We start from the raw sequence: 24,689 nt of genomic DNA on the forward strand, positions 1-24,689 counted from the left end.
TGGCTGAAGTGACCCTTTTTTGTCCCTTCCCCAGGGATAGAGTTATATGTATTTAGTTCGTGCCCAATTTATTCTTTTACTATAATAGTTTAAGCATAGTATCCATAAAAAATGCAATCTATCATTTCTTACAAAACAAATTTAACCCGCCTATATTACTTTCTTGTCCTTGTTTTATTGGGTGAACATTCTAATTGAAAGCCAAACAATATTGCATAAGAGACAAGGACATATATTTTCATAATTAAATAGTAAAAATAGGTAGACAATGAGGTTATAAAAAAATAAAAGAGTAAATACACAGTAATAAATGTATAAGTATAGATATATATGGCCCCTACATGGTCCAAGAGTTGGGGACCTTTTAGCTTTAACTGGAGACCTGCTAGAAAATTGCTTTCTGCTCTTTTTTAGCGTAAGGGCGCTATTGGCTAATATTCGAAGACCCAATTCAAAGTCGTCACAGTGTCCTCACCCCGTGGGTAGAATTAATTTTAGCCCCTGTCATCTCTATACTTTTACTTTAATCATACAGTAGATGAAAATACACTTTAATATGTATATCTCAGAGTAAATATTCAATTGGACTTCAGCAGACTTTAAATACCTTTATTTTCAACTCAAGTAATAAAAGTCCTTACGGGGCTATTTAGCCATATGCTATCCTAACTTCTACTCAACTTAAGCTAACCAAACTAAAATACCAAATATTGCAAATTGCATTTAATTTAACACATTACATATTTACTAGCGGCTTCGCCCCCAGCCTCTAAGGGCTTTGCCCCAAGAGGTAATTAAAAAAATTGGAGCTGCCTTAGTATCAATTTCGAAATTTTTGGGGAAAAAAAATTGGAACTGCCCTGGACTGGAACGGTATCAAATTAAAAAAATGGAAGGGGGATTTTTTTGTTTTTAGGGGGGGGGGTAAGGGTGTCCCACCCCCCAAGAAAATAGCTTAAAACCACCACAGGACCAATAGGTATAAACCCTAAAGAGTAGAATCCAATCGGTTCAGTGGTTACCGAGATCTTAAGCTTCAGACGGACGGACGGACGGACAGACGGACAGACATCATTCTACTTTGCGCCTTTGTATTATAGATATTTAGACTCTAATTATGATATTGGCCAGAAGTTACATCTGTGTGCATATATTATCTATTTATCTGTTTATCTAATCTGTCTAACATTTAAATAAGTCAGTATTTATATTTGTACATGTTATCATTACTCTTCATTTTTATTAATCTATAATACATTTAGCTGTATCTTTTTTGTTTTCTTTTATCAATCTATATCCATTTATCCATTAATCTATCCTCATATTTTATATCTATGAACATAGGCAACCATTTCTCTACCGAAATTTCTTAATATCCATGCATAAAACTGTCTACTGTCTATTTAACAATCTGTTATTCCACCAGTAAAAAAAATACTTATATCTCATTTATCTATCCATTCACAATTTATTGTACTATTGGCTGAGCCCCTAAAAACAAGTAGAGGAGGGGGATGAAAAAAATCTAAAACCATCTCAGCTTAATCCATAACTATAGATGGATTAATTGGCTTGCAAGTTTTTACCAAAAACAAGGATGACAACATCCATAAGTCGCGAAGCACAAAAATATGTATAAGAATTTAAATATCAGTTGTCAAAATTCATGTATATAAGGAAAAAAATCACGAAACCTTTTCAACATTTGTTTTTAATTTCTTAATATCTATATTTCAGTACTATGACTAATAGACGGTCAAAGTAAATTACATACTGGATGCTCAAAACAATGGGAAGTATAATTTTTATATTTTTAACTAGAAAAATTTTAAAAATCAGACCATAAACACCAAAGATATGAGGAAAAATGTGAAATATATCAAAATAGCCAAAAATCTGGAAAAAGGCAGTCTGACCGCCATTGATGTTTTCTTGAAACGACAGGAAATTCTATTTTGATATCTATAACGGAAAAATTTTGGAAATCGGACCATAAACACCAAAGGTATGGAGAAAAATGTGAAAAATACAAAAATAGCATAAAACCTGCTTAAAGGCAGTCTGACCGTCATAGTTGTTTTCTTGAAACGACAAGAAATTTAATTTTAATACTATAACTGAAAAAAATTTTGAAATCGGAACATATAGACCAATGTGAAAAATACAAAAATAGCCTTAAACCTACTAAAAAGCGGTCCTACCGGCATTGATTTTTGAAGTTAATTGTGCTCCTTAATTATGGGAATGTTGTCAAAAAATTTCAGTCTTTTATCTTTTATAGGAGCCGAGAAAATCACGTTTCCCCCAAACTAAGACATACGGACAGACAGACATTTCAAATTATAGAGTAGCTTCGCTACTAAAAAGTCATTCTATCTATCCCTTTTACAATATTTCTATCTATCTTTCAATTTATTTATCTATCCATCTGTTTAACCAACTATCTATCTATATATGTATGCAGTATGGCCTAAATGGTTATTGAAGTATGTCTAAGTTTGCATCTTGATGCCAGGGAGAAATGAACTGTTTTTAATAGAATAATCTAATTATAGGATTATCTTAAATATCTATTTTGGAAAAGCTGAATAAAACATTTCTTTTATAAATTGAAAATAGTATAGTTGTTAACTAATAAAATAGGGGACTAAGACTAAAATAATGCTGTCCTGAAAGACATTGATTGACACAGCGTAAAGTGGCACAAGAAAAATGACATCATACAATAAAGTTGACCAATATGAGGCCAGTATACACTGTAATTGACCAAAAGTAAAATTTATATTGGTCTCTCATTGGTTATTTTATCATATAACGTCAATTTTTTGGTGCAACTTTACAATGTCTCACAATGATTTAACGGTCATAAAATTTCTTTTTATTGAATTTTAATTTCCATGTCCCTTTGTTCTTGCATTAATATACCCATCTCTTAAGTTTGTCTTTCATTTAATCCCTTAATCTTCAATACTGGATACAAGGACGAATAGACATTCAGGAGTAGCGCAACTTACCTTTTTAATTATTATATAATAATAATAAAAGTTATATAGTTGTAATTTTTTGAAGATTTAGCAGAAGATTTAAAAAAAACTGAACTAATGGAAGCTTCACATAAGTCCCGCTAAGTTTTTAAGTCTTTTCATGGTTTTAAGATATTTTTGTGCATCCTTTTAACTTCTTAGAATACTATACATTTTAGGGGCGCAGCTGCTAGTTATATCACTTTTAGTAGCTTTACATAGGCCTAGGGGTGGAGCTCGGCTTTTTCCCCACCACATTTAAATACAGAGCCCCTAGATGTGTTCAGCCGCTAGTCTTTTACATAAATTATTTGTTTACATGTCAAAAAAGATCTCGTAAATGCTTTTAAAGGTATTAAACATATTCTATGGTATTGCAGGCAACTACCAAGCCCTGATGTACGTCACTTGAGTGAGAATAAGTAAACACAAAAGACAAATAAAACTAATCTTACTCAAAACTGTTTGTATCAAAAATACATTTAGATATCTGTCTATATTTTTATTTAGAGCTTTCTCTCATTGTCGGGATGGTGTTGGGTTCGAATCCCGTTATAACTAAAAACTTTAGATTAATTCGTTCTGTGCGACTTTAGAGATCAGCTTGGGGAATGCCTTGGTCAAAACTCATTAGAAAGAAAAGACCATCAATATATGTAGTATATGTAGATTGCTATTGAAGAGATGGTTGCTTGTAGGACGTTTAGTAGTTTTACTCTAGCATATAAACACAGAGAACAATTTAATATCTATCATTTCTTTAATTTTTTTGGACTATCAAGCTAGGTATTTATATTTTTATTTTGGTATGATTTAGGATACTATTGATTAAATTTTTATTAATAAATATATTTTGACCTATATAGCTGAAGTGACTAATGCCAATTGAATATACCCAATAGTCAATCCCAAATCAATTAAATAAATTGCATTTAATAATTGATTCAATTATACTGCTATTAAAATGCAAGAGAAAAAATAAATTTGTAGGGTGTTTTTAGGTAACTTTGTGTAGTTTGCTGTCATTGCACAACATTTGTCTGAAAGTCCTAACTGTTCAAGCTATTGATATGTACATAGAAACAGTAAGTACCAATTTAATATTCATAGAATGACTCAAATCTAACACCTTAAAGACAATGAGCGCAAATTTTAACTTAATCTCTAAGTAAATAAAGAGTTATCGAAAAAATAGGTAAGATATTTTTGTCGTATCAATTCGAAACCGATTAATATCCGGTGGATTAAAACCGGTTCTCATCCATACAAAAACTATGTCTAGCATCATATTATATCCAGTTTTTTACAAATATAAAAATGAACAATCATAAGATAACAACCAGTTCTTTTAGCCAGTACCTTCGTTATCTCAAGGCTAAAAGAAACTGGTTTTAATAATATAATTGTACATTTTATATCCGCGGAAAGCTGTTTATAATATGATGCAAGAAATAACAATTACATACCTGTAACCGGCCTCCTGACTGTAGAAGTTTATGTAGATCTGTAGGGTTTGTCTCCCCATAGGGCTCCTTGCCTAATGAATAAAAAATGTATTATTACATGTAATCAATTATTTATTTGAAAAATCAAATGTTTGTCCATATCCCTATTTGTGGACATATCCATCTATTAATCTATCCATCTATCACTTTATTCTTCTTTCATTCTATCCTTCTTTTAATCTAGCTATAGAATAATCCAATCATCTATCAAACTACTCATCTATCAATCTATTTATTAAAAGCGAAGCTTTTCTATAATTAGGGTCGGTCCGTCCGTACGTCCGTAACGGATAGCTTTTTTCGTTAATTTAGGCATGTTAGAATTGTCCTTTCGATTTCAAATTTTGCATGGTGATTCCTTTAATAGTTAGGTACGATTTATAAAGCGTAGCAACTCTATAATCATCACCAAAATGTCCGTACGTCCATTTTAAACATGTTGATTTTTTTACTTTTTTAACAACAAATTTATATGTGATCTAATCATCCGATTGATCTGATTTTTGGTATATTGATTCCTGAGACAACAAAGTATACTGTAATAAGCGAAGCAACTCTATAATTAAGTCCTAAAAATGTAATTATGTCCATAAAAATTATCCTGAATCAAGCAGTTTTTCAACAAATTTACTTACAATTTTGCTTTGACTCTTATACATTTATATTATGATTATTCAGTTCTGACACTATACAAGTGTTAATGTCCGTTTGTCCTACCGTTTCAGTGCTTCGCTTTTATGGATGTTGTCATCCTTGTTTTTTATAAATCTACCTATCAATCTATGTAGTAAAATCTTTATCTAAATTTTAAAATGTTTGTGTTTTCTTTTCCCTATTTGTGGATAAATCAATCTATTTATCTATCAATCCATCCATATAAAACACTATCCATGTATGAATATATCCATCTTTCAACTAATCCTTGTATTAGTCTATCCATATATACATCTATTCATTTATCCATTAATCCAACTATCTATCCATCTTTTAATCCATCCATCTACCTATCTATCTATCTTTATAAAACTCACCAAGACTAAACATCTCCCAAAGAGCAACACCAAATCCCCAGACATCGCTTCTGCTAGAGAATACACTCTCTATAAAGCTCTCAGGAGCCATCCATTTATAGGGCTGGGGCTTGTTACTTCTGGTGGCACAAAATACAAAATTGCTAATATTGGGGGGGGGGGGGGGGGTATGAAACTCCCCATAAACAGATCAGACATGCAAGCAAGTTCCATATGAAGATATTTTATTTTTGTTAAAAGAAAATCTGTCCTAATACCAAATATTTATGTAAGGATTTTCTTTAATGCTATGCACCATTTAGACGCATACACATACACACACACACATAAGTTTACACAAATAGTATCTATAGATATGTTTGAAAACTCATTATTTATTATGCTATTCTTTAATTACGGGCCGTATGTCCATCTGTTTCTCCAAGAAAGATATAAGTTGATAGATTATTACTAGCTATTAAGGTACAACACATATCTAATTTGTTTGAAAATAAAAAGCAAAGAAAAGAATAGAAATTTTTAATTTATTCATAATTTTTTTTGGTTGGGGAGGAACCAATCCTTTTAAAGACAATTTAGCCCCTTTTAAGATATAAAAATATTTAAGTCTTAGAGTCACACAAGTTTTACAGAACAAAAGCAGACTAGACCAGGTATAGAATATATTATAATATTTTGATATATGTATAACATCTCTAGAATCCGATACCTAATTATATATTCCATTTTCTGGTTTCTAGACGAATATTACACATTATCAGGTGGACAAGCTTGTTATGTAAATGGTGTGTGGTAATGGTTTTGTATGATTATAGATTTATTAAACTAGGATAAGTAAACAAAAGAGAAAGCATTGTCGTGCTCAAGAGGGGTGTAGTGGGTCAACACCCCTCCTTAATATTGAAAGTGACAAGGTCTTCCTTCCCCTATTTCCACTACCCAAAGGAATACACCCTATTGTATAACACTGTGCACGCCACTATGGCTACATCAAATGGGAATTATGTATCACAAGCATAGGTACTTTACTTTAAATGTTAAAGTTATATTGACACACATTCTCTCATTTGTTGTTTTAAAAACTATAGGAAGTTCTATTCAATCTTCATTAGTTTTTACAAAAAAAAGCAATGTTCATACTTTTCCATCAAAATTATCTAGAGAGTTAATTGTTTAGCAGTATAAAGGATTGGTATCAATTCTTCGTTCATTTTCTTATCTCATAGTTACCTAAGAATTGGTCATTATGTATTTTTTTTATAATATTGACATAGATAGACATACCTCTGAGGACAAATATTTATTTTTATGATTTAATTGCATATCCGACATTCTAAATCACACACACACACAAATATACACACAAACCACACCCACACATATATTACAAATTCCTGTGTCTTAAAAACAGAATACAGTTTTCCACAAAAGCATTCAACAGCCAAAGCTGTTTTTTGCGAAGTTTCATATAAATACCAAAATAAAGAATAATTAATTAAATAAAAATTTGCATGATGAAAGATATGATTCTCAAAATAAAATCAACAACAGCTAAAATTAATGTTTATTATCATTGTTTATTTTAATTGTTGAAAAATTTAAGTTGCAATTTCACCAATAAACCGCTAAGTAGCCACCTTCTTCCAATTTTTCAGCTTGATAACATGTATGCATTATTTTAGCGGAATAACTAGTCTTATCTTATTTGCTCTGTCCTTGAAAAAAAATGTATGAATACAGCATTTACCAATGGGAATTCATTTCAAATTCCACTCACAAACTATTTAGGCGGATTCTAAAGTGTTTGATACCTTGAAATTACATCATGGTAAATACCTAGCCTAGTTTTCTACTGTGCTGTAATTTTTCTTAAAAATTTCTTTATATTTGGTGCTATGAAGAGTTTGTTTCTATAGTATTACAGTATTGATTCAACTATACTGGACTGTTTCTAAATTGTTATATAATTGTCTTTTTTTAATTAGAAATCTACTCTAAATTGTTGCATAATCGTCTGTAATTCAAACATATTAGAAAATGCTACTAAATTGTTTGTTATTTTCATCAAATAAAGAATAGTCTAAACAAAAGATTATGAGCATAAACTGATTTATAGAGCGGATGCTCAGAAATTTAATAACATTTAGGAGTCTTTGAAAAAACAGCTCTCTTCATACAGCATCTATTATAGTAAAACAATGAGGAGGGAATGGGTAGTTTAACTCTATATCCCCACCCCATGGGCCCTGTTCCGACTTTCAATATTGGGGTTAGCTAAGTCACTACAAAAGAGCAAAAAGCAATTTGCTAGCTGACGAAATAGGACCCCAACACTGGATCCAGGTAGTTATATGGATTTTATCTATACTTATAAAGGGAATAGTAACTTCGCCAAATTCTGTAAAGTTGTAAGTAAGACTCCAGTCAAATGCGCTTATTAGGTCAAACTGTTTTTAAATATGCGTTTAATTATACTATGTGTTTGGTCAACATTAATAACAGTTAGACTTTATAAGCACATTTAACTGGAAGTGTCTTCATAATTTTACGGAATATTGCAAAAGATACTATTCTCTTTATTTAGAAACCGAGTTAATTACACTTCCTGTAAGAATACGACGAACGGACAAACAAAGTTTTCTACTATAAAGTAAGTATATTACCCCATCATAGACATACAATATATGCCCTCGCCATCCAATAAAGTTTAATTTGAGTTTTCTAGTTTTCCTTCAGAAGAAAATTGAAACACTTACTCTTAATTCCTTTTTTTCTACTTCTCAATTCTTTATTTTAAAGTAAAATTCTTACATTGCTCTAGGGGCTCTCCTCTTGCATTACAACGCCTCTCTTTAATTAATTGATCTTTATATAAGATTAAAACACTCATAAATGAAGAAAAAAAAAACAGAGGAAATCTAAAAAACAAAATATTTTCATCTATTCAATATTTATTTTAAATAATCAGTTTTGATTTTATATATAATTCAGGCAACAGGGGTATGTTAAAAAAAATTTGATCTTCCGTCAAGAAAAAAAAACAATTTAATTTTGTATTTTCCTGCTAAAGTATTGTGGTGATTTGGTAGGGCTTGAGCAGGATCCTCTATCTAAAAATAAATATATTATCAGAACCACAGTCCCTGATTTTATGGTTGGACACTATTGGTATTAGTAATAGATTCAATAACCTAACCCTCATATAACCCTATAAATTTCAAAGATACAATTGAGACACTAAAAAGAAAAGAGTATCAACCTGAAGGGCTCTACTGAACAAGACCAGGCATAAAAATAATCCTCAAAATAACTGTTTTCTTTTAAGTTTCAAGGGAACGGGATGTTATCAATGGCCAACTCTTGGTTATATTAATTTATATTTGTCTTCTTATTGATTAAATTTAAATTAACAACTTGTTCTTAGATATTTCTAGAAAACTTCTAGTCCCATGTCCTATGCCCTTATTCCTGCTGCATGTTATAAAACATATTAGTTTGATTCGTAGATAGGAGAACTGTTTGATAAAACATCACATCCGTGAAAAAAGTTTAATAAGAGAGGATCAACGGGACATTGGAATATAAATTACACTTTTACACAAAGTTTTATACCAAATATTCCTTATTTGTCGTATCAACTTAGGGTACCCTTATAAAATTTTGATTGGTTGGTTCCAAACTAGTAGTGTCAAAGCTTTTCAACAATCTAAAGAAGGGGTAAGTTCGTATAACAACAAGAGGAAGGTACATTAATTTATTGTCTTATACATCAAGGTACTTTGGCGGAAGGTATTGTACACTAAACTGTTTAGTTGAATAAACTGAGAAAACAAAGTTTCACCCATTCTGATGCCTACTACAACTAATTTAGCATCATCAATTTTTTATTATTTGATATTCAACTTTTCAAAATAAAAATAAAGATTTCAAAAAATGCAATAAATAGTTTTATGTACAAAATATGATTTTAGTATGTTTGTCTTACTAAGAATTGTAGTTCGTTTCTCGAAAACATTTATCGTATTTGTCAACCATTGCATGGGTTTGAAACCATAACCAAAATATTTTTCTATGAGCTTCACAGGTTTTGGAAGGTTAATTCTTTATGGAGAGGTGGGGAATCTAATCTCAAGTTTTTTGAGGGATTGGTTAGTGATCACTTCTTAGGACGTAATGGAAAAAAGGTACATTTTTATTAGATAGAAAAAAAAGATAAATATTCACCTAATTTTGCGGCCAGCCCAAAATCTGAGATCTTAATGATATCATTGTTGGTGAGAAGAATATTTCTGAGAGCCACGTCTCTGTGGATTATTCCTTCCTCCCATAAGAATCTAAATCAGAGTTTATTTTTGAATTATCTTAATACAAGTGGCCTCTCCCCTAGAGGACGGGGGGGGGGGGAGTCTACTTTCCAACTTTCAAATGTAGTTTTTTAAGAAAAAGTTTTGTTTTTTTTTGTTTTTTTTTGGAGGGGGGCACGATATCTCTTATGAGGGTGATGGTACCCTCCCACAAAATATTTATAAACCTTCCCAGGAACTATGAGATACTACACTGTAAAGGAGATCCATATCAGTTCATTATTTGAAGAGATCCTTCGGTACAGACAGACACACACACACATAGACAGACACAGATCATGTTACATTATATGAGAATAAAAGACTTAAATTATGATGACTGAGCACCCATCTATCTGTCTCTTGAGAACCAATGAATCATATTTAATTGTATTTTTCCTTGCTAGGTTTTAGGCTATTTATAATGTACATACTTTGTCATGCTTCTGATGAATATCTAGCCTTAAGACAAAATGTTATGATTGTTTAAAGAAAGAAAACTATAGAAACTGTTTCTCTTAATTGACATATTAAGGAGTAGAGATAAGGGTTGGGCCGGATATCCGGTCGGATACCGGATATTGTAACTATTTGGATACCGGACATCCGGATGATTTCTTATGCCAGATATTCGATAATTTGCCGGATATCGGGCCATTTTCAATATCCGACCCAACCCTAGTAGAAATACATTTTTACTCAGTCTTCACAGTGCAGAATACTAACCTCATTCCCTGAGATATTTGATAGCTCCAATGCAATAGTCTTCTGGTATAAACTAATAAACACAGTCAAAGTCAACTTTAATCCCTTAAAAAATGTCTAGGCATTAGCAAATAGGATTTAAAAGTAGATTTACACTCAAGAGAGGAAATCTTTATAAAACAACCTTTCAATCTTATAAAACGTAAATTAATCATAAAAAGTACAGTGTTAGAAATTCTGAAATCTTGAAAGTTTATTGATTTAATTTCGTGTTTTCCATGTAAAAGACAAAATCTAGAATGTGTAAAATTTGTATTTTTTAGTTTATCTTGAAAACAAACATTAGAAACAAGAGAGGGCAGTAGTAAAGGGAAGAGAATGGTAAACTGGGTGGAAGTTGGAAAATCGTTAATTAAGCCAGCTACAAGTTTCATTTTATTAGTGTACATGATCATCTGGTGTAAGATCCAAGTAATAATATATCCATTATATATAAGTTTGGTCTATAACTAATAAGTCTAAGTTTTCTATTTTAGGAAATCCCAGGTGAATAAAGTTTCTATTAAAGGCCCCGTCGAAGGTTAATAGTCAGGGATATGACAAAGGATGAAAAAATAAACCAAGATCTATCTTTTTTTGATCGAGTTTCCACCTTTGTTAGCTCATAATAACTCCCGGGAATAGTTCCTTTCTTGGCAACGCCCCTTAAGGGGCGATTCGTATTATTTTTAAACTGGCTGTTGAAAGGTTATTTTAGGTTAGGTTATATTGGGTTAGGTGATTTCCCCGCAGGGTTAGAGCCTTCATCAGGGGCTAGAAATAGGAGAAAAGTTACTGTGAAAATACGTAGAATCGCCCATTAAGGAGCGTTGCCACGAAAGGAACTATACCCTAACGACACAACTCAATCTTTCCCGATTTTGTGTCTACCCTAACTCCGATTTTAACCTAATTCTAAATCGCAAAATACAGATTCAAAGTATAAATAAATAGAAAATAGCAATATTAGAAATAAAATTGGACCTTATAAACAAAAATGTTCCTATTATTCTTTCTTAATTTGGCAAAAAGTTTGTATAAATTTTGGTAAAATCTCACCAATTGACTTTAAACATAGATAGGTAACTTGTTATCAAATATTTTATACCACAAACATTGAGAAAAAGCAACGTACGACCGTACCCTTTATATAATTAGTTAAACTACACTTTAAAGGGACATTAGGTCTATATTCTAAGACAATCTAAATCTAATACTCTAATTCCATTACTCTATTAGCCTAACAATTACAAATCCTATGCATTTTTTTTCTTTGTGTAAGAAAATAATAAGGTCAAACTTAAAATCAACCTGCAAAGATCTACCAAGTACTTTGTGGGGAAAATGACATTTTCTCCGCTACTATGTGAGATAGACGAATAAATTGTTTTGTAAACAACTTAGTAACTAAAAACTACCCTTTTTTCCACCTGTCTATTTAATTCATTAACAAGTAAAAGTGATTTTATTAGCTGCTATATAGATATACAAATGATACATTTTTGGAGATTCTACACAAATGAATATGCAAATATTGTGCTTTATTTTATCAACATAACACAAAATAAATTAATCAAAATGGTAAATTATTTACAATCGCCTATTTTCCACACCTAACTAGAGTAAAAAAGTGTTTTCAACACTTTGGTATCATGGTTTTGTTACTTTAGATATTTTCTAGAGTTAATATATTATAGTATACTAACATCACAATAGCAGGCTAGTTCATACAGACATTATACTGTTATACTGTGATATTAAATGAACTAAGAATTCACCTTTTATTTTCCAATATCTTATACTTTAAATGTACTGACGTTATAATGTTTCTTTTTCTTGTACCGTAGCTACTCTTTGTAATTGGTTTGACGCTTACAAAGGTAATTAAATTATAATTATCTAATGTTTGTGTGTGTTTTAGAAGGAACATAATGTTCATTAAGTTCATAATGAAAAAACAGTAAATTATTTTTAAAGAAGCAGCTTACAGCCTAATAAACATGACGTCATTAAATTACTAATGATAATCCATTTGACAATTGGTCAATTACAATGTATACTTGACTATCATTGGTCATTTGTATTGTATGACGTCATATTTCATTAGACCCTATTATTCTTAAAACATATTTGTAAAAGAAATCAATGTATCTCTATATAGTTCTTGAAAATGAAAGGAAAATAATTTCTATTTTTTCCTGATTGTTTTTCCTTGTAATTGGAAACAGAGACATATTACCATCATTTTAAATGATTGTGTTACAGTTAGATTCACTGCATTAGAAAATGATTTGTTAGATTTTAAATTAGAAATAGACACAAAAAGCCATTATGTTGGTGGATTAAAATTAAAGGCGTGCATGAGGGGGGACCTGATCAAAATTAAGGGGGTTGGTTTAACCTCCCTACACTTCTCTACACCACTTTGATAAGAGTTTACACCTTAAATACACCCCTCCAAGGTCTGAATTTTGGTCCCTCTCCCAGATTTAATGAGGACAATGTTAATTAAAATAATTCCCCTTACAATGAAAATCAAAAGAAAGACAAATCAAGAACAATTATATTCAGCAATAATGTAATGTTATCTTATAACAGCCTGTTTTATAGTAATTTTTGCACAACACTAAGAAAAAATATATACATACTTAAAATATATAATCAAAGAATGTTAATTGGAGTAACTGGAGGACAAAGTGTCTCAAAAATCAGCCATGTAACGTCATAAAAATGAGTGATTATCAGTCTCTTTTTCAGGGGTTTTCTTTTCCACTTCTCGTCTCATCTCTCTAATTTTTGTGACGTCACATGGCTGATTTTTGAGACACTTTGTCCAGTTGCTTAACTGATATTACCAGGGATCGGAAGCCTCACGTAAGCCGCGTGTAAGCCTCAGTGAAATCGTGATTTTATCACTATAAAATTCAGCTGGATGTATAAAACGGCTCTTTAGCAGACAATCCTTATTTCTGAAATTTTTTTTTTCTGCTCACAAGCAGGTTTAAAACTGAGGCTTATGCGCGGCTTACGTGAGGCTTCCGATCCCTGGATATTACTTTTTGTTTGTTTGTTTTTTGGTCTGACAGGCATATATAAATACATGTAGTTATAGAGTAGCTTTCCTAAAATAAATATTAGAAAATGGAAAAAAATACTTTTCCCTTGAAGCTTAAGTTCTATATTTCCAACCATATGATAAGGTAGATTGGTGTGTGTCTGTTTCAAGATTGATCTCAGAAGCCAATTATTTAAGAGTTCTACAATTTTTGGGAAGATTTGTTTTTGAAATCAACAGGTTTTAGGCTTTTTATGTTGGATAGTAGATAAATACTTTCAAGAGATAATGTTTTATATACCTATATTTTGATACTTTGCTACTTATGATAGTTGCCATCCTTGTTTTATATTTTAGGATCAATATTTTTCATTATCATTAATTTTTGACTTTGAATGTTCCTAGACATTTGCTTCTCTTTACCATAGGATCCTCCCCTTCTGGATCATCCTAAAAATAAACCAGTTTTTTTTTGTGGTTATTGTACCTAAATCAATCTATTAACAATTTGATAAAATTGATATAAATGAAAACAATCATTTGGTTATGTCATGAATGTTCCTCTTGTTTTGCGGATTATAAATTTATATTTGAGAGATTTCTTTAAAAAAAATCTAGTCTATTGATAGAAAAGTGGAAGAAAATAAAGAAGCCTTTTACTCATATTCATTCGAATCCGGTGGATAGGAACCGGTTCTCATCAATACGAAAAACCTATGTCTAGCATCGTATTATATCCAGCTTTCTACGAATATAAAAATGTACAATCATAAGATTAAAACCAGTTTTTTTTAGCCCCGAGGTGCATAAAAATTGTACATTCTATATCCGCGGTTTATAATACGATGTGAGAAATAACTATTATAATGCTAATAAAAAATGACGTCATACTGACCTACCATTGCATTGCATTGGTTGACTAAATGTTTACTGGCCTGCCATTGCAATTGGTAATTTATTCTGTGTATTGGCATTTGTATTGTATGACGTCATTTTTTATAGTCACTATAAAGAGCTTCAAAACTAAAACTTTTAGAATTCATCAATAAACAATAATAAAAATAGACAAGTATAAAGACATCACAAGCAAAAAATGAATTTACCTTTGCATTGAAAACGCAGTCAGGCTTGATATCTCTGGTCAGCGGGTCCAACTCATCCACAAAGTAATCTCGGTTCCGAGTCAAGTAATCCTTCAGGTTTCCATGGAAACAGTATTCTAAACAAAATAATTATTTAATGTACGTATTTATCTGGAATACACCTTTAAAGATTTTTGATTCAAAACCTTCAGCAAAAGCGATAAATCCTTCTATAACTGAAAACCTTATCTTTTTAACTATTTTTTTATTAAAGTTTTTAAATTTTATGAATAAAAAAGACTATCTAATGCACTGCATCGTAATAAAGTTTTTATAATTTATGGTACTTTAATGATGTGTGTGATAGCGTATGGTTTTAATATCGATAGTAAATGCAATTTTTCGAAGCGGCGCGCTGGAGAGTATTATAAGTTACGTCACAAAAATACGTCTAAAAAGTTGGGATAAGAGGAGAAGTGAAAAAGTAAATCCCCAAAAAAGGGATGGATTTAGAAGTATTTTTTATGACGTCACACTTGATAAGCTCCATTTTCCCAAATGTTGATGAGAAGATTAAAAAAATAACAGCCATGTATAGTAGATTAGATAAGAATTACAGATCCACGGAATCTTAGAGGGAAATTTTTTCTAGTGGAGATTTCAAAGTACCCTATCTTTATAATAGATTAAAACCTTTCAACGAACTAGAAGATATGATATGTAGTATAGAGTACAAACAAAACTCTTGAGATAAAGACAATAAAGAAACATATGAACATAAAGAATATGCATCATACGTATATGGAGATATTATACAAAATATAAACCAGGGAAACGAACATGTATTACTAAAAAAAATATCAGCCCCTCTATAAGTTATATTTAATATATTTTTGCTATTTTAGAGTACATGGACGTTCCCTGGGGGGAGGGGGAGGGATCGGTAATTACCCACCCTAAACTAGGAATCGCCATTTTAACCCCCTCAAATTATAATAAAAATACATCTGATTACCCCCGTCAAACACCTCTTTTTATCCATCTCAAAATAAAAAGCTTGGACGTTAACTACAGTTGTCTGAAAAATATTAGACTTTCAATAAATTTAGTTTTTATTAATTATATTTTACAAGAGCCAATTTGAGAGTAAAAGTGTAAAAGTGGCAGCACCCCGTTGGATGTATCTTCCACCAAAATATATATAAGCATTCAGGATTTTATTATTCAAGATGTTTTTAAATAGTCATCCTATCTCTTTTCTTGTATTTTACTGAAATATTTATTTGCATTTTTCTTCATACCTGACCCTGTTCTTTATATTGAGGAAAATATTCTAAAATATGTTGTTAGAAGGAATTTAAGGGATAGGACAACAGATGAAATAAAGTACTATTATTTTAATATAACGTTCACTTTAGATATATTTAAAACTAGCTAAAGAAAGCACTGAAAAGTGTCATATGTGATGTCATAGAAATATGTTTATTATCCTTCTCTATTTGAGGGGTTTTTTTTCCCACTTCTCCTCTCATTCCTCCTTTTTACATGTATTTTTATGACGTCACACATGACACTTTGACACATGACACATGACACATGCCACCGTAAAATCTATATGACGGCTTGTGGGCTTTATGACATACGGGTCTGATTTAAAGGAAATTATACTCGCTCATGTAACTTTTTGAAATGTTTTATTTTTACTTTGCCCTATCTCTGATATCGCCTGTTGTGCTGTATGCCTTTTATTCCCATTACACCAATAATCCATTTTTCCTCTTTTTTGCTCAATACAAAAATATATTCTTAGAAGCGAAGCTACTTAACAAAGACAAGAAATTGGGTTTGTAACACTAACTTAAATTTGGTACAAAAGCGAGTCACACGTAAAGGAGAAGGTTTGAATATAAGGAAAACTGCGTCATAACTAAAGATTTTAAAAGTTATAGATTCTACTAAGCCATTTTGACAGATGGGTAAATAAAATAAATACAGAAACAGAACTTGCAGACAAAGATCATGCAATCTAGAGGTTGGTTATTTGTATTAATAGTAGAATATAACTAAGGGTATCAAGCATAAAATATTATTTCTTGTATTATTTTTGTTTTAAACCTTGTGTGTTATCCTTGTTTCTTTAATATTAAGCTTTCAGCTTTTTATTCATAAATATATTTTTTATCCAGATATAAAAAATCTATAAAGTACAATCTATAATACAAAGTAGAACAATCTCTACCCAGACAAAACTTATGATATAACAGCTGTGGAATATCCCTGCTTGTCATGGTTTTCTGCTATTGATTTGTCTTTTTCAATGCTTTGTTTTGAGCTAGTGTAGTACACAAAAAAAAAATATAATTTTGTAAGTAAAAGCGACTTTGTTCTTTGAAATTATGAAACTAAATATGTGGGTTTGAAATTTATATCAAACAAAATTTTATCAAAAAGAAAATTTTAAAAGTTTTATAATTCTTATGCAACATAGATTTTGTCGAGCTCTCTTTTTAATTAAGAAACGTACGTTATCTAAGGAAAATTTTAAAATCAGAGACATATAGATATATTTTATTTTAAATCAATACGTTATAAGTTCTCCCCCCACCGTCTACAAAACAGTCATGGCCGCAGCGCTCGGCCCCCTAACCGGCTTGGCAGCAGCGTTCAGCCCTGTAGCCTGCCAAGCCGCGGGTGCTCGGCCCTCTAATTATATAACCTAGCCTAACATAAGAATTGTAAAAAATTACTTAAAAGGTTTAATAAAAAAGGTTCTTCTTAAATATATGTATACATTTGATACATAGGCAATATCTATTGAAATAGACCTATATGGTTTTGGACATTAGTGTACTCTTACAAAATTGGATGGTTGTTTTTTTACTTTTGTTAAAAATACAACTTATATAAGTATATATAATCTAAGATTAAGTGAAAAACAAAGTAGAACCGATAAAATCCCTTTAATTGCTACAGTATAACCTACAACCAACACTAAGATCGTATCGCTCTAGTTTTCATATGTATTTTAATTATCTTCTTCAAACTTGTATATTTAAGGATTAGATTAGTAAAAAATATCATTCTTAATTTTGTTTTGTGTACTCTAACAAAGTGAAACGTATAGCTGGCTAAAATAACAATCATTACATCCACCTCCTTTACCCAATATCATCCCCTTCTGCTGGATAAACTATCTGACCAATGAATGATGCCCATGTTAGCAACCTAAATTGACAACAATTTTTTCCTCTGGCCAAGAATTCACCCATGTAATCTCTCTCTTTCTCTATATATATATACTAGCGGCTACTCCCCCTAAAAGCCTCTAGGGGCACTTAAGTTAGGAGGGGGAAAAGTCGACCTCACCCCAATTTTAAATTTGAGTTTCAAAAGAGTAAAATAAATTTTTTATTTGGGGGGGGGAGGGGGGTGAAGACACCCTCCCCAAAAATAGCTTAAAACCTTCCCTGGACCTGTAAGAAGCTTCACTGTAAATGAGAACAATATCGGTTCAGCCATTAGCGAGATCCTTTGGGACAGACAAAAATTGCTTACTACTTTACATATTTTGATATTGTTAAAATACTTAATACTTTTCTTTATTTTATGTTAATATAAGCATACTTGATATTTATTATGATATTATAATAATATATGAATAGTATTTCATAGCACAGGAAAGGGAGGGCTTTTAGTGAATTTAATCTATTTAAAGAAAACTATTAATTCAATGCCATTTAAACTTTTGGCTTTCCATTCGTTTGCAATATTGAGAAGAAAAAGGATTTTTATAAGCAAAGCACAAATATCAACCAATCATTCTGTTGGAAATTTAAATATATTAGCTACTCCCTCCTAATATATCTGGAAAACCCAAATTAAGTTTTCAAAATAACTCAAATCGTGATTGTTAAGTATTTCAAAATAACAAGATAATTACAAAAGTAGATTCGCTCTAATCATTGCTATAACTATTAACTCCAAAAATATCTTACTTTCAATTTAGCTAACAATAAACTATAATCTCATGTCATAAAATATACATACTTAATTCGGTTTTCATATAGTATACAAAATAAACGCTATTAACTTTAAAAGTTTTATATGGGAAATAAGTTTACTACAAAAAAGACACAAACATTAAATGATTAAAATCTTCGAATATCTGTCAATTTCCTTGCCCATATATACTTGAACAAAGAACAGAAAAAAAGTTACATAATTATTTTATAAGCCCGATATCAAAATCCATTCTTTTGCGATTGGACCACCCGAATTCCCACCTCCAAAAGTAGTTTTACATTTAAAAATCATTTTTTCAGGTCTACTAAGGCAAGGTAAGTTTCAAGAAAGTCCCAATATGAATTGATATAGAATATGCATGGATATTACGACAAGGAAAAAACTATCTTCAATTTAGGTTGCTAACATGAACATCACTTATTGGTCAGTTTGTTCATCCAGTATGAGGGAGAGGATGGGTGAGGGGGTGCATGTAAGGATCGTTATTTTAGCCAGCTACAATTTTTACTTTATTAGAGTACATGGTAATTGATGTAAGTAAAATTTAAATATCCACTCCAATATGGGGCCACAGAAAAAAAGTTTAAATGAATTATGGAAGGGGATGGGTATCTGCAAGTATTTTTTTCATAAATAACTCACCAAGCTTTTTTTGAGTGAACGAAAGGTAGGATGAAGTCAATTAGGATATTTTTTGTGAGAAAATTTTTATATTTTCCTCTTTTATCTATCTATCTATTAGTTTATATATCTATCTAGCAAATTTTTCTTACCTAAAGCAATTAGTTTTTCATCTGTATTCTGTCCAATCATCTTGACAATATGTTGATGAGGGGGCAAACTTGACAGGATCTCTATTTCGTTGGCTATACAATCACGGGTCTACCAAGGGTTGGATGTTTAAAACCATATTTGTAAACAAAAATTAATATTTCTTATTTGAACTAAGCCCCTTGGTTTATGATGTTATGACAACAGACATTATTGTCGCCAATTTAGATTGCTAATATAGTTCTTCATGGCCAGGTGAAGGGATTGGGTAAAGTCATAAGGGTGAGGGATGGTGGTATGGTTAAATTAGCCAGCTGAGAAAAAAAATTTATACTTGATTGTGTTTGCTTATAGTAAAAACTTTAATCTGCAGAGAAAAAGTAAATTCATGTAACACATTTTATTTACAAAAAAAAATATTTTCAAAAGAAAATTATGTTGTTTTTTAAGACATCCTACAAAAATGATTCTGTAATAGAGCTAGTAGTAATTATTTATCACTAGGAGAAGATTATATTTCTTGGAATTTTCTTCTAAAAAGAACAAAACTATGAAGAAAATTATTCTGTTATGACTCTTAATGTAATTTTGAGTGTGTATATTGTAAGTACATTATGTGTGTAATGTAAAAGTATAATTAAGTCCTAGACTTTGTAAAGTGTCTACAGCAAAATGGAACATAGAACAAAGAAGTAAGATTGATAATCAGGTTTTTTTTTATGTTTTTTAAACCAAGAAGCAAGCTTTTATTTAAAAGTGCATCTTTGTGGAGATTTATTAATATATGCCATAATTATTTATATTTGAGGCTAATCACAGCTTTAGACAGCTTGAACATTTCATGAAATTTTGCAGGTGGCTACATATGCAATTTTTTAGACATTTTTTTGTGATAATAGCTTTAAAAGTATATTAATAAAGACAAATATATTGGAAAATAATATTGGTTGTTTTTTTCTATGTCAGTTTTATACTTCACATATTAGAGTGTAACAATAGAGAGGGAAGGGTTTAAATAACTGTATATCTTAACAACAAGAACCCTGTGCTGCCTTTCAATTCTAAAATAACAACAAATATCACCAGAATTATTAACACAGCAAAGTCGTTACAAAAGAGCAAAAATCAATTTGATTGAAGACAGAAAAGGTCACAAACGGGGATTGTCGTGTTATACATCTATAGATTTATACTCCATATAAATAAGAATTATATTACAAAACATAATGCAAGACAGGCTTTTGTAAATATATGTTATTCAATACCATTCACTTATACAACAATACATACAATAAACATACTTAAGCATACATATATGCATTTGTATGAAAATACATTTCTGTTTGAAATTCTAGATAAATTCCATTAAACTAGTCTTATACATTTTCAAAACAAGAATATGAACAGGAAGAAAATATAAATAAAGAATGTTATTTTTGAAATTTCTTCTCTGACAGTTTCTTTGTAGAGAACCATGAAAATTAATAAGAAAAACTCATTTACTATTTCAACATATTCTGCTTTAAAGACAGACACGTTTTTAATTCTCTACTCATAACATTGATAGGGTGGAATGGAGGGGCAATAAGTGCTTTCTTCACCCTCTTTAAGTTATGATAAATTTTAAACAGGAAAGATTGCTTATTAGGCTTGTATTATTTATAGCAACTACCAGTTCCCTTTCCTTTTTTAATATTTGTTACAAAAGACTGAGGATAGTGACGGGAGGGTGTGGGTTGTCATATAGTTTTGTGAAGGCTTTACTTTTTTTTCTTCAATATCAGTTTATAGAAATTAGTTTTTTTTATAAAAATATGTATTTAATAAGTTATCACCTAATGTATCTCTTTTTATCAATGATTAATGTTTGGTAGGTTAGCAAAGAATCAAATATATTTTTGTATTCCAATACATTTTTTGATAGAGTTCAGATTGTACTATCCATGTTTAGTCATCTACATGGTTAAAGATCTGGGGCTTTTCATATGAAACAAGGATGACAACATCCATAAAAGCGAAGCACTGAAACGGTAGGACACACGGTCATTAACACTTATTTAGTGTCAGAACTGAATAATCAGAATATAAATGTATAAGAGTGGAAGCAATATTGAAAGCAAATTTGTTGAAAAACTGCTTTATACAGGATAATGATTATGGACATACTTACATTTTTAGGACTTGATTATAAAGTTGCTTCGCTTATAACATTATACTTTGTTGTCCCAGGAATCAATATAACAAAAATCAGATCAATCGGATGATTAGATCACATAAAAATTTATTGTTAAAAAAGTAAAAAATCAACATGTTTAAAATGGACGTACGGACATTCTGGTAATTATTATAGAGTTGCTACGCTTTCTAAATCGTACCTAACTTTTAAAGGAATCGCCATGCAAAATTTGAAATCGATAGGACAATTCTAACATGCCTAAATTAACGAAAAAAGCTATCCGTTACGGACGGACGTACGGACGGACGGACGGACGGACGGACCGACCCTAATTATAGAAAAGCTTCGCTTTTAAAAAGTATAAGTACAAATGCTTAAGAGTAATTATTGCTCCTTTTTCTTTCATATCTTAAAACTGTTTGACTGGAATAACTTGAAACTTGAAAGAGGTTTAAACTTGAGAGTTTGTGGTCTTGGAATTAATTTAAGTTGTGTGATGGTATTTGTTAATTTCAACTAAGCATGAACATTAATATGTGAGGTTTAATTTATGTAATGTATGTATTCAATTTAAAACAAATTAAATCTTTGCATGAAATTAACTTTTTTAGTGAGATTTAAAATGCTCAACACAAATTTAGTTTAAAAAGGGAAATTTTACATTGATTTTTTTTGTATTATGTAAATGTATTGTATCAAACAAGATCAGTCGAAATGTTTATGTATCAATAATAATTTTTTGGCATGGTGAAGAAAAACACATTAATATTAAACAGGGCCGCCTTCAACTAGCAAAGTTCTACACACAGGGATAAGGGATGGGAAACCTGACCGAAAATTAGGTCTCAGCCTCCTTTTAAAAGTGATGGGGCAACTTTTCTTTTTTGCCTATAAAATCAACTCATTTCCCCCAGTTCCTCATTGGCTGTAGGCCAATATCCAATAGCCTGAAACTTGCTTTTAGCATTAACCAATTAATTAATAACAAACGCGTCCCCCAGTTCATTATTGGCTAAATTAATTCAAGCAAACATAAATTTCTGCTATTAGAAAGACAACAATGGAAACTTTCTGCTATCAGATTGACAACAATATATATGACGTTCAATCACATCAACTTATTATTAAATTTACATATTAATAAATGTCCATATAGCAAAACATAAACAGAGAGATCGTTTTTTGAAGACTGAGTAGGATTCAACATTTTATACTTCAGAACAATGTGAAAAACTCATGTCTTTAGACAATTTAAAAGTTACATTTCATGTGGAATTGATAACCCATCTAAATGATCACAAATACAAAACTAGTTCAATATGTAAATAAAAGTGTACTGTGTTTTGTTAAAAAAAAAATTTCATTAATTTTGGTAAAAATTATTGCACACTTAATTGAACTTTTCTGTTAATATTTAACGTAAAATATTTTTTTTTTAAATTCTTAATTTATATGTTTGCTATGGAACAATTAGTTGATAGAATGTTACCCATGTACTTATTCACTTCTACTTAATTTATCTATTAAAGCTGGGGAGCTAAAGCAGTGTTTATTTCTATATACAAATTTTGGGGTGAAGTAGATCCCCCTTTAAAATGTTTGAAAATAAATCAGATTTAACCATCTCAAAATTTTTTTTTTTTTTAAATGGGGGGGGGTTGGCGAAGTAATAACGGGATTCTACTTAAAGCCACTAACATATTGGTTCTTTGAAAAGTTTTTATTGTATTTTATGATAGGTGAAATCAACTACCTGAATTCTATTCTATACTTTTTTTCTTTGCATTCATATAATAGCTATTTCATCATTGTTCATAGTTTTCAAATCTAACTACTGCGTCATCCCGAAACTAGTTTTTTAGGCCTAGTTGGAAAATAGGCCTGGAATAATATTTTCTTACGTTTCCCATCCCTTATCCCTGTACACATGGGAAGAAAAAACCCTTTTGGATAAATCTGAGATAAAACTGCCTACACTAAAACTAATCTAAACTAGGCCTGCTGTGTTCCTACTCTACATAGCATGCCACAGAGTTAACACAAAACTGTAAATACAAATAAATTGTAACTATTCTTGTTAACAAAGTATTTGCATGTCTGTTTAATACAATTCAACTTAAATTTACCAGATAAACGTGAATTCTAACATTCTAAAATATTTTAATTTAATTATTAAAACAAATATGTATAATGTCTAAAACTCCAACTACCTACCTTGACTAAAGAAAAGCAATCATTTTGATAGATATAATTTTAAAATGTGATTTTTTACTGAGATTTTAATGTAATTTATTGATACAAATAATAATTGTTAACTGTTTTACAGAAATACACTGCAGAGCTAAGCCCAGCAGAGGAAAGGATATGCTTCATTCAAGCCCTGCTTTAATATTCATAGAAGTTTGTAAACTAAAGATGTATGAGATCTATAGTAGATCCTTGCTTCCAAATCAGATAATTCTCAATAGAGGTAAGAAAAATTAACAAGTTTATCTATCAGTAATTTTTAATCTTTTGTAGCCAAATATTTTCAGTTATATAATGTCTAAAAATGTTCATTAATCTTTTATATAAAAAATATTAATATTATTATTATGTAAGTTTACCAAGAAAACAAAAAAATAATACAATGTGTATTTATTGAAAACTTAAAATGGATTATATTATAGGGAAAGGTAAACAAGTTCTGAGGGAAGAAAAAATAACTTGTTTTGAATACAAAAAAGAAATGTTTGGTTGAACATAAATTCTAAACAAATTCTAGATAAAATCCAACACTTTGATATTGTAAGCTTTGAAAAAAATGTATTACTGTGTAGATGGATACTGTCAGTATCAAATATTTTCTTTGATCTCAAAAGTGCATTTGATGCAGGAAACCACAAACTTTTGACCGCAAGATCTTACACAAAAACACAAATATTCCTTTTTCAAGT

At 30.5% G+C, this 24,689-nt stretch overlaps 1 protein-coding gene across 2 annotated transcripts in view; it reads right to left on the reverse strand.

Moving 5' to 3' along the window:
• Positions 1-24,689, reverse strand: part of LOC145323828 (uncharacterized) — a 73,663-nt gene that overhangs the window by 14,226 nt on the left and 34,748 nt on the right. For both annotated transcript variants that reach the window (XM_080166389.1, XM_080166390.1), the window contains exons 16-23: positions 19,580-19,688; positions 14,805-14,920; positions 14,103-14,151; positions 10,629-10,680; positions 9,784-9,893; positions 8,621-8,669; positions 5,560-5,678; positions 4,490-4,560 (exon numbers count right to left, since the gene is read on the reverse strand). In XM_080166389.1, coding sequence (XP_080022515.1) covers positions 4,490-4,560; positions 5,560-5,678; positions 8,621-8,669; positions 9,784-9,893; positions 10,629-10,680; positions 14,103-14,151; positions 14,805-14,920; positions 19,580-19,688 — 675 coding nt within the window. The remainder of the gene's footprint in view (positions 1-4,489; positions 4,561-5,559; positions 5,679-8,620; positions 8,670-9,783; positions 9,894-10,628; positions 10,681-14,102; positions 14,152-14,804; positions 14,921-19,579; positions 19,689-24,689) is intronic.

This window comes from Acartia tonsa, chromosome 7 (assembly GCF_053477335.1).
Source record: "Acartia tonsa isolate MP-2025a chromosome 7, ASM5347733v1, whole genome shotgun sequence".
Classification (NCBI taxonomy): domain Eukaryota; kingdom Metazoa; phylum Arthropoda; class Copepoda; order Calanoida; family Acartiidae; genus Acartia; species Acartia tonsa.